At 46.2% G+C, this 11,779-nt stretch overlaps 1 protein-coding gene across 1 annotated transcript; it reads left to right on the top strand.

Moving 5' to 3' along the window:
* The first annotated feature begins 1,477 nt into the window (after positions 1 to 1,477).
* On the top strand, positions 1,478 to 3,540 carry LOC131003995 (uncharacterized). Its single transcript, XM_057930568.1, has 5 exons — positions 1,478 to 2,203; positions 2,276 to 2,426; positions 2,483 to 2,813; positions 2,886 to 3,163; positions 3,458 to 3,540. The coding sequence occupies exons 1-5, from the start codon at positions 1,478 to 1,480 to the stop codon at positions 3,538 to 3,540; spliced, it is 1,569 nt and encodes a 522-aa protein (XP_057786551.1).
* The last annotated feature ends 8,239 nt before the right edge of the window (positions 3,541 to 11,779 follow it).

Genomic DNA, 11,779 nt, shown 5'->3' on the forward strand with positions numbered 1-11,779 from the left:
TGCATGCGTGAGGTGACATGCAGTAATAGATTGAAGCCGTATTGAATGAACACTACACTTCACGTGAACTTGTACTAAGGAATCAAGTTTAGTCCTTATAAGACTGCATTTGTGAATGAGCAAAACACAAATTGAAATACTCACCCTGAATTTCAGAAAAGAAATTTAAGAATATATACCCTAAAGATTTGAGTGGTTTTGTGCGAGAGCAGGCAATTTGTGTTGAATTTCAGCCTGAAAATGTGATTCTCCTGTATTGTGGTCCAAAATTATAGTTTGCATGTTTAATCGTATGTTGTTTTTAACATTGAGAGCCTGTTTTACGTTATTTTAATGAATTTATTTATTATCTTAAATTTAAAAGCATGTTAGGGAAATATTAAACCTGTTTCTAATATAATTGAATGTTTTGAACACAAAAAATGAAGTACCCGCCAGAATTTCATTAGACGACGACAATAGCCGCCAACCCCACAAGGTCAGCGGCTACTGGCGACGGCTAACAATATTCTGGCGGCTACTTCATTTTTCGTGCTTATCGTGATGTTTTGAACTTTTTAAGCGTATTTTAATACTATATTTTATGTGGTTTTATAGATGGAATTCGTGAAATACATATATGTGATATACAACGGAGTCGTCGATGGTATATACTATGTTGGCGGGGCTACGGAGGTCCTTCCCCTCTTAAATGAAACAGTTGCGAGCCTGATATACAGCATCAACAATGTAATGACAACGCATTCGTTGAGCCCGAACTATCAATTGTATTATTTGGCGACCAATCGATTTGGAAGGGAGACGAAATGTGGCTTGACTGACGACGATGATGTGCAAGGCTTGTTGGAAACTGCCGAATATCCCATGGTGTACGTTGAGCACAACAACGACCCGGTCGAAGAAGCGTACATCCCTACTTTTGATTTTGCCCAGGCTTCGGGATACGGAGATGACGCACAATCTAGTCAGTATGAGACGTCGTATCATGGTCGCGAGAGCGCGCCTCCAACACAATACTTTTCATGGGATAGGCAACCGTTGGACGAATCCGCATGGAATCAAACAGAAAGACTGAATGACATGCGGGAGATTCAACCAGGTGCGGACGGATGAAGCCGTACAACCTAAAGACGAAGCCGAAGAACCTGATGACGATTCTGATGAAGAAGACGAAGAATACGATCCAACGAACGAGTCGGGCACAGATTCGGCCGCCTCTGAGGATTTATTAGACGATGATCTGATAGAGTTCACGGCGATCGAGCGAGCAGGTTGGATCCGACAAAGTAGAACCCGTCACGGAAATCCGACGGACTCGACCGGTGATCTATCTAATTGGATAGTTCCGTTGATTCCAGTGGACGCCATGACTTCGCTCGTTGCTCGCGAGAGTGACCTGTCCAGAGTTGCTGATTTTGGGAAGAACTCTTTTTACAACAGTAAAGAAGAATTGGTCCTTGCTGTTGGCTTCTGGAATATGAAGCAAGGGGCTGAGGCAAAAGTTGGACGCTCAGATCAGGGACGCCTCTATTACAAGTGCAAGCACTCTGATAAGTGCAAGTTCGATGTGCGTGCATCTTGTCACGGCGGAGGGATGTGGGGAGTGCATAAGTTTAAAGAGCACTCTTGCCAAGGGGAATTGGGAATTTTGAAACGAATAAAGGTACACTCGAATGTGGTTGCAGCTTATGTGGAAAAAAGAATACGCGATGATGGAGAGGTCATTAAGCCGAAATCTATTATGGCGGAGTTGTTACGTGAATTTGGCGTCATAATCAAATATGATGTCGCGCTGTGCGCAAGAAATCTCAGCTTAGAGAAGATATACGGTCGAATTGATGATTCGTTCCTTCTTCTGCCAAAATATTTGTATGCCCTAAGGCAAGCGAATCCAGGCACCGTTATGGATTTGGAAGTAGACGAAAACAATCGGTTCAAACATCTGTTTCTTGCTCTTGCGGCTTCCATCTCACCTTTCTACTTTTCGCTTCGACCAGTGATTGTGGTCGACGACACACACTTGAAGGGGAAGAACAATGGTATTTTGTTCGTCGCCGTGACAAAAGACGGAAATGAGCAAGTTTTTCCGTTGGCATTTGGTGTCGGGCCGATCGAGAATGATGAGTCATGGAAGTGGTTCTTGTCAAATGTGAGACAAACTTTTGGTCAGCCCGACAACTTACTAGTTGTCTCTGATGCGCATGTCTCCATTGCTAATGCTGTGAAGAGCGAGTTACCAAATGCTACTCACGGTCTTTGCTACTACCACTTGCAGAACAAAATTAAGGGCTACGGGCAAGCTGTTGTTGAGCTTTTCCGCCAGGCTGCATACGCCTACGTGGACTCAAAATTTTCACGTGCAATGTCGGCTATGGCTCAATTGAAGCCGGCGGCGTACGGGAAGTTGATGCGCGTAGGCCTAAGAAGTGGGCACGATCACAAAGTCCGGTGACCCGTTATAGTTTTCTTACATCTAATGCAGCCGAGGCTTTGAATGCCCGTTTGTTGTGGGCCAGACGCCTTTCTATATGCTCCATGCTGGAGGCAATCAGGATGGTTCTGGAGCAGTGGTTCAATGACAGACTTGCGTCTGCGGAAGAGAGCGAGGATCTTCTTACTCCAGAGGCAACACAGAAGATAAGTGCGGAGATCTCAAAGAGTCGTCGTTACACTGCGAAGAGGACCTCCGAGAGAAAATACAGGGTTCGTGCTGGTGATCGTCGCTTCATGGTTGACCTTCAAGCGAAGAGCTATGAATGCAATGAATTCGAACTGGACGGCATGTCGTGTTCTCATGCGATCGCAGCCATTACGTATGCTAAATCTATTTTATTATAAAATTACAGTGATCAGATGCCTACTAAATATAATCATTCTTTTCGCAGTGAGGCGAACGAGCCAGTGGAAGATTACGTGGAAGCTTACTACAAGCGGAGTTCACTGGTTCAAACATACTCCGGTTCAGTAAATCACTTGCCTCCCTTAGAGCATTGGGAAATTCCGTTTGAAATTGCAACTGATATTGTTTTGCCAAACCTTTCTCGGCGACAAGCTGGTCGACCAAGAGAATCTAGAATTCCTTCAGCTGGTGAGAGGCCGACTCAGAGGACTACTACAACGGATGCATCAACTAGTCTGGGAAAACGAGCACCCAAAACCTGTGGTCTATGTGGCTCGCTGGAACACACCCGTCGTGCGGTGTGGACAAAATACCTATGTAAGCCCAGTACGGACAATACACGCTCCTACTTCTCACGACAAGAACTTAGTCTTAGCGGTAAGCGTAGGGTCGAATCCCACAGGGAGTGAGGAACCACTTTGTTCTCCAACGACAAACTGAGGTGTCACAATTCTCAATCTGTATATGCTGCACAAGAAATAAACAAGATCAATAATAACAAAGGGGTGAGGTTATTCGGTTAGGTCATAACTGTTGTTAACATTCGTTCGGTCATAGGCACCCTGATAATCCCATCATGTCCTCCAATGGCATTGACATCAACAATATCTTCGTCAAAATTCGGACAATTTTCAGATTGATGTCCGGTGGCATCGCAAAGGCCACACTGGCGAATCTTCTTCGGTATAGTTAGGCCCGAAAGAAGTTCCTTGAGTTCGTTCATGCTCTTCTCCATTGTTTTCTCCAGATTAGACATCTCCCCTTTTTCTTCAGCCTTCCTTGGTTTTTCCAGATTCCTTTCATGCCCTTCATCACGTGATTCTTCTGCCATGGTGCCCAACAGCTGGAAAACCTCCAATGGAGTCTTACTCATCAACGATCCATTACATGCTGCCAGGACCAAACTGCGATCATTCCTCCGCATGCCCTTTACAAAACTCTCTACCTGATCTTTTGGAGAGATTTGGTGATGAGGACAGTTGATCAACATTCTTTTGAATCTTGTCCAGTATTCGTAGAAAGATTCTAGTCCATCTTGCCTGATGCTGCGGATATCCCATCTCATCCGCTCCACTCGTGCTGCTGGGAAAAATTCTTCCAAGAAGGCCTGTTGCAGTTGTGCCCATGTAGTGACACTGCCCTCAGGTAGGTCATACAGCCATGTTCTTGCGTTGTCCACCAAGGTAAAAGGGAAGAGTATCAACTTGACATACTCTTGCTGCTCATCATTGGATTGGTGCATGATTGTCATCTCAAAATCTTGGAGATGAGTATGAGGGTCATCTCCTTGGTATCCATTGAACTTCGGTAAGATCTGAAGCAATGAGGGCTTCATGTCGTACCGACGAGGTACGAACGGGTTTGCGGGTAAAGTGATTCCGTTCGGCCTCAAGTTGAGGTTAGTTGGGTATGCCAACTGTCTGAGGGTCTGCTCCGGTACGGCTTCTGCATGCTCTGCATCTTCTGCCATAGCTTCGCGTCTCGCTATCCGTTCTCCTGCGCGTAGTCGTCTTTCGGTGCGATCAATATCAGGGTCAAACACCAATGCTCTTACAGCTCTACGAGTTCCACGCATACACCGGTAGCGGAAAATGGAATGAGGAGATAACAAAATTGCTGCGCGTCACTCCCCGGCAACGGCGCCAATTTTGGCACACACCCGTCGTGCGGTGTGGACAAAATACCTATGTAAGCCCAGTACGGACAATACACGCTCCTACTTCTCACGACAAGAACTTAGTCTTAGCGGTAAGCGTAGGGTCGAATCCCACAGGGAGTGAGGAACCACTTTGTTCTCCAACGACAAACTGAGGTGTCACAATTCTCAATCTGTATATGCTGCACAAGAAATAAACAAGATCAATAATAACAAAGGGGTGAGGTTATTCGGTTAGGTCATAACTGTTGTTAACATTCGTTCGGTCATAGGCACACTGATAATCCGTCTATGATCCATACAATCCCAAGGCGTGGCCCAAAGACATTGGGGCGTTTCAAGGAATTGTACTTCACATATAGGATGGTTGATCTCATTGTGGTCACTTGGTCCGAAGGTCACACAATCCCCGGTCACAAGGCAGTGCTTCACTTCTCCTTAGATAGTAGCCATACCCGTTACTCACCAAGTATGGCCCTCACCAACCTTCTCTCCCGAGGTCCCCAACTCCGCGCTTTTAGTGACACATGCCTCCTGGACTCAACTATTTCCGGCTTTGTCAGCCGACCAGTCATAGACATGCTACGGCGCCGAGATTGCTTTCCTCGTTTGATAACCATGGCTTTATGCCTCATCACAGTTGATGGGTAGTCTCTAGAGAAGCCCAAGACTGAGGAAGGGCAGTGTATCCCATCAACCCTTTCCCCACCTTCTGGATCTACAACGCCTTTTGTTGACGCTGCTCAGCTACTCGGTCTCGGGCATACCGATTGTTGTACCTTGGTATGCCCTGGCCTTTGCTTAACACGAACAGCGTTTTACCGAACGGAGATCACCCGTTAGGCCCCTACTGTCCATGGTTCGGCACAAATCCGTCTGGAACCACGAGACTCAACCGAAAGAACAAATGCCTCAGGAATGTTTACATGTTAACAACAATTACTTCCACCCCTAAAACCTCACCTAAAGAATTACTCACACATAACGGAGTTCATAATTATAAAATAGATTGAACAGATGATAAAAACGAAAGGAAATACTGAAATAGATAAAAAGTACCTAGGCTTCAAGCCTTCGATATTGTTCAAAAGTAGAAACACAACTGAATAGAGAAAATACGGAAAATGTAGAATTGTTTTGGATGCCACACTCGGCGAATTAAAGTAATAGCTGAAAGTGAAAACAAGAGTTCAAGTGTCCGAAGCTTGTGCACGCTGCACACTATTGATCTTTTATACTCCCGGATGGTAGAGGCCTAACCCTAGCTGCGCCGGTTCCAAATCTTCACCGGGATCTTCTTTCCTTAATTAGCTCGATCTTTGATTGATCCGATTGAAGATGGCGTCCAGCTGCAAGCTTAGTCAACCTTTCCCATTCTTTCGATTCTTCCAGCATCTTCTTCCATCTTCCACTTGTTTCCCCGAAATCTCCGAGATTGACCTTCCTTTTATCGCTTTGGCTGTCTGCTTCTTCTGGTAACGATCAGACTGACTGCTCTTATCGGTGTGGCTCATACCAGGTGGTTGCTCCAGGTTCCCATGCCCCAAGTTGAATTGGAGAGGTACTTGTTGGCCGAAGCTCCATGCTGGTAAACATGGCTTTAGCAAACTGGGCTCGGTAATGCCCATTCTGACCGCATTTCTTCCGTTTCCGCTCTACCGATCTTCCTTCCTCCACAACTTTGTTTTCCCCCTGGACAGACCTGAACTGACACAAAATAAAGAGAAAAAGAGGGCCAAATGGCCCAAAAGTCGAAGACGCATCACACCTACACACTTAAAGCATACTTGCCCTCAAGTATGTAGGTGGATTCACAGAAGACACGAACGAAAAGGGTGAAAGAAAAGAAATAAAACTAAGAGACACGAAACTTGCATAAATTTCAGGATCAGATCGTACCAACATGCATCATTCAGTTCAATCAAACCACAAACCAGAGTAATGAACATGCATAAAGTGTGATGGTAATCTCTCTTTTTCGCTCAAGCACCGGGCTATGTGTTTGCACTCATAATTTGCTGTGCTAGTTCCTCTAAGAATTTGATTAAAGACTACAAGTTAAGCACACTAGTATGACTCATCAAAGGGTCTTTATTGGGTTGTAATGGGGTATACGGAGCTAAGGTGAGGCAAATATGGTCCAGTGGCTAAGTATCACCCTTACTCAATATACTTATTCAATTCAGTTACAACCATCCCTCTTATTCCCCCGTTTTCAATGGGGTTCATCTTTTCTTTGATTCTTTTGTGGGCAAATATTCTCATTCATCAAATATACATATATTTCTCTTGTGCCCAGATTTTCTTCCTTTTCTATAACTCCTTGTTCACCATTTTATTCACTTCATAAATTCTTTCTTCTAGATATAGCAATAGCAAGGCTCAAGAAAGAATGAATTCGGCTCAAATTGGCATACAAGGGTTTCTTTAACATTTAAATAGCAAAGAAGAATCTGGGGCCCTAAGTCAAAGAATCATGCCCAAATCATACAAGTCATGTACTAGCAAAAATGAGTCCTCAAACAAAGTCAAGATTTCCTGGTCACAGCAAATTCTCACATAAACATGCATTCTTTTCAATTTGGCCTTGATCTCACCGGTGGGGTATTTTCAGTATCCTCACAACTACCATCATGCATTTCATACTCAATCCACCAATCATACCAAGACAGAAATCAGCATGCACAATCATTCACCATCAACCAATGCAAGTGGACTCGACTCAAACACAGATAAACAGACACTAAAACAAGAAAAACTAAAGATAAAATAAAACCTAATCTATGAGTTCAGGGGAAAAGTACTTAGTCGTTTTGGTCGGAGGATCTCGCCTCCGTAGCTAGCATCTCCTTGATTTCCTTAAAACAAGCTTCCACGGCTTTGAATCCTTCCTCCACAGTATCCCTCAGCGTGGCCACTTCTCCTCCCAGCATCACCAGCTCATCCTTGACTTCTTTTAGTTCGGCCGTTAGCTTGATAATCTCGCCACTGACTGGGCGAGAAGTTCCCTGTTCCTGCGCAACTTTTGGTTCAGGTCGAACCGAGCTGACTTCTGGTTGGACCAAACGGTAGTTACCACCTTCATCCATCTCGACAATTCGCCACCGCACAAGCCTCCCGATATCAAAGAGTCGGGTTTCTGCCACAGCCGCCTCATCCGGGGTTTTCTCGTTGAAACCCGCAAGCTTCTTTGCCAAGAGGGTCACCAGAGGGCATAGGGAGAGATACTTGTTGGTATGGGTTACCCCATACTGAAATTGCACTGCAGTGGTGAACCCAAAGTTCACCCTCTTTCTCTCCACCATGCACCAGAGCACAAAGAGCTCTTGCTGCGTGACGACATTCGATCCCTCAATCCGGCCATAAATGTTATAGGCCAACCATCGATGGCAAATCTGCAAGGCTGGGTCGCGGAGTTCATTGGATTTGCTGATATTCTTCACATATTTGGCCCCCGTTGAGAGTTGGGACCAGTACTGGTCAATCTGGCTGCGCCACTCCGATGGGGCCATGGTTTCGGCTTGCTTGTACTCATCATCGTACACCTCCTTGTCCTCGATTACTCCCAGGTGGATGTTCAAATCGTTGATGGATAGTGGGAACATCTTCCCCCGCAATTGGAAGCGGAGGGTACCTGGTGTTTCGATCGAGTAATTTCCCTTTGGCTTGAATTCCACCGTGCTCATGAACTCTTCCGACAAATTTTTGAATGCCAACACATTCCACTTTAGAATCTTCCCCCAACCAATGCTCTTGAAATATCCCTCCACACGTTCTTTTATCCCGAAATCCTCCAACACTTCGGTCACCAAAAAATACCAAGGTGTTATCTCCCGGTTTTTCAAGACGGCATACCTCTCACTGTCTCTCGGTATGACCGTTTCCGTAGTGCGGGGTCGAACCACTCCCTTGCGCTTGACGCCCTTGGGTTTTGAGGTGAGTGTGCTCGCCACCGGCTTAGCAGGGGCGATCACATCCTCTGAGTTGGAGCTTTCAGCCGTCTCGGTCCTCTCTGGATCTACTTCCATCGGCTCCTCCATCTCCTTGGTCTTCCCTTTTTCGACTGCAGTGGGTTTCCGTGGCTTCTTGCTCTGTGCAGCTCTGGTTCGGGTCTTACTGCCTGCCTGCGTCGGTTTGGCCTTAGCTGGTAATGGGGGTTTTGCAACATCTAGCTTTCTTTTTACTCCGGGTCTCTTGCTCTGGGGTGTTGGGATTTCCGCTTCCTTTTCTTGAATTGCCTCAACTTCCTCTGCTTCATCAGCCTCCTCCTCATCCACCTTCTCTTCATCGCTCTTCTCCTCCTCCGCTTCCTCTTGTTCTTTCTCTTCCGTATCCGCGGAAGCTGTCCTTCCTTCCTGCATGGAGGTTTCCGGAATTTGTGGTTGCGGTTGAGTTTGAGCAGGTGGTGGTGCGACAGTGGATCACGCCGGAGTTGCTTTGCTCCCCTGAGCCTTCTTTGGTTTCTTCACAAGAGGGGTGAGCTCGGGCTCCCCTTTTTCTGGTTGGGTCGACTCGGCGGCTGCTTTTGCTACTTCTTGCTCCTCTTGTTGGAGAACTTCGGCACGCCCTCTGTCTTCGGGCTGGATTTTCAGCAAAGGATCTTCACTAATTTTGGTGGAGGTCTCCTCCGAAGCGCTTCGCCTTGTGGTGCGCTTTGGAGGTGGAAGCTTGGTGCCTTTCTTCTTCGGTGGTTGAGTATTTCCGGATCCTGCTCCTTTGGTCTTTGCCATTGTGATTTGCAGAGCTAAAAAAAAAAAACTTAGAATTTGTGCAGAAGTTTTAGATTTTGTGGGATTTTCGGAGGCAAGGTTGGTCTTTAATAAGGGTGATCGGTAATTATGGAAATTTAGGGTTTGGGGTGAGTGGTGATCGTGGTGTAGCGGTTATCGGAGGTTAGGGTTTGTGGGGAAGAAAAATCGTGGGTTGAGGCTTTGAAAAAGGCAGGTGCGACGGTTATGGCAGAAAAAGAATTTTCAAGGAAATAAAAATCATGCCCAAAATTTGAAATTCAAAATTCTGCGGAAACCGAAGGGTTGCAGTCACATCGCCGCCTGTCTCTGACACGCTCGCGTCATCTCCCTTCGTAAGCCCTCTTCCAGACCGTTCCAATCCCTAACTTTCCACCTACACACTTTGCAACGCAAAGTGGGCTCGGATCAACCTCTGGGCCTCCTTCCAAATTATCTCGGCCCGACTTCCCTGCATGTTAGTGCATCCAAACAAACAAACTTAAAGAAAAAGAAAATTCGGTATAGGTCATACCGAAGTAACCACACTGGGTTGCCTCCCAGCAAGCGCTCTTGTTTCCCGTCTTGAGCTCGACCTTCCTTCACTCTTCACTCGTACTCAGGGTCGAGAAGGTGGCATTCCTCCTTCTCCTTTTCTATTTCAGCAAGCTCGTGATAGGGCTTAAGGCGGTGCCCATTCACCACGAACGTATCAACTCCATTGTGATCATATACTTCAATGCTTCCGTTTGAAAAGATTTCTTTGATCACGAATGGCCCTGACCATTTTGAGCGGAGTTTTCCAGCCATCATCTTGAAGCGTGAGTTGAAGAGTAGGACTTTCTGTCCCACTAAGAATTCCTTCTTCCTGATTTTGGCATCATGGATCCTTCTGGTTCGCTCCTTATAGAGCACTGCATTGTCGTAAGCTTCCAACCGAAGTTCCTCTAACTCACTCAGTTGCAGCTTCCTTGTTTCTCCAGCTAGGGTCATACTGAGGTTGATTTGCTTGATTGCCCAGTACGCCTTGTGTTCAATTTCCACGGGCAAGTGACATCTTTTGCCATAAAGTAGGCGGAACGGGGACATTCCAATGGGTGTCTTGAAAGCAGTTCTGTATGCCCATAACGCATCTCCCAAATGATCACTCCAGTCCTTACGGTTGGGGTGCACCACCTTTTCCAGGATGCTTTTTATCTCCCTGTTGGAAATCTCGGCCTGGCCATTTGCTTGGGGGTGATATGCAGCGGTGACCTTGTGTGTCACCCCCATTTTCTTGGTTAGCGCTCTGATAATGGCATTACAGAAATGAGACCCTTGGTCACTGATTAGAATTTTGGGTATACCATATCTCCCGAACACTTGCTCCTTCAGGAAACTTGCCACGGTATGAGCATCATTACTTGCGGTTGCCTTGGCTTCAACCCACTTTGATACGTAATCTACTGCCACTAGAATGTATTCGTAATTCCTTGACTTTGGGAAGGGTCCCATAAAGTCAATCCCCCATACGTCGAAAACTTCGACCGGCATGATTGGAACTTGTGGCATTTCATCTCTTGCGGTAATTCCTCCAGTCATCTGGCACTTCGGGCAGCTCTGTACCCATTTCCTTGCATCCGCAAATATGGTGGGCCAGTAGAATCCACTCTCCAAAATTCTGTGGGCCGTGCGCTTTCCTCCAAAATGTCCGCTATTTGCAATTCCATGACACATGTCCAAAATTTGGGCATGCTCATCCTCAGGTATGCATCTCCGTATGACTTGATCTGCTCCAGTCTTCCAGAGATAGGGATCCTCCCAGTGGTAGTATCGTGCTTGCGCGAGTAACTTCCGTTGTTCGAATCTTGTCGATCCTGAGGGTAACTCCTTAGTAATCAGATAGTTAGCTATATCCGCATACCAGGGCTCCTGCTTGGTTAGAGCATATAGTTCTTCTTCTTCCTCTAGGACGCTCATGGAATATAGTCTCTCGTCTGGAAAGGTATCAGTAATGGGCATACCGTCATCTTTTTCCAGTTGCAACCTGCTCAAATGGTCTGCTACGAGGTTCGCAGCTCCTTTCTTGTCCCTTATCTCTATATTGAACTCTTGCAGTAGCAAGATCCACCTGATGAGTCGAGGTTTGGATTCCTTCTTGGCCATCAAGTACTTCAACGCGGCATGATCCGTGTAGACCACCGCCTTCGTCCCCAAAAGGTAGGAACGAAACTTCTCTATGGCAAACACTACCGCCAAGAGTTCTTTCTCAGTAGTGGTATAGCTGCACTGTGCTGGATTCAGTGTTTTGGATGCGTAGTAGATTACGCAACTTTCCTTGCCTTTCTCTTGTCCCAGTACTGCTCCAACGACGTGGTTGCTGGCATCGCACATGATTTCGAACGGTATGTCCCACACTGGTGGTTGAATAATGGGGGCCGACACCAACTTGTTTCTCAAAATTGTGAATGCCTCCTTACAATCATCATCAAACTCAAACGGCACATCTTGTTGAAG

This window comes from Salvia miltiorrhiza, unplaced genomic scaffold, assembly GCF_028751815.1.
Source record: "Salvia miltiorrhiza cultivar Shanhuang (shh) unplaced genomic scaffold, IMPLAD_Smil_shh original_scaffold_302, whole genome shotgun sequence".
Taxonomy (NCBI): Eukaryota; Viridiplantae; Streptophyta; class Magnoliopsida; order Lamiales; family Lamiaceae; genus Salvia; species Salvia miltiorrhiza.

Bases quoted from the DNA above. Each gene is read 5' to 3' on its own strand.
- LOC131003995 (XM_057930568.1), top strand. From the start codon at position 1,478: ATGAAGCAAGGGGCTGAGGCAAAAGTTGGACGCTCAGATCAGGGACGC. The intron at 2,427-2,482 runs GTGGGCACGATC...CATCTAATGCAG, and splicing joins GATGCGCGTAGGCCTAAGAA to CCGAGGCTTTGAATGCCCGT. The intron at 3,164-3,457 runs GTCTATGTGGCT...GTTCGGTCATAG, and splicing joins ACGAGCACCCAAAACCTGTG to GCACCCTGATAATCCCATCA.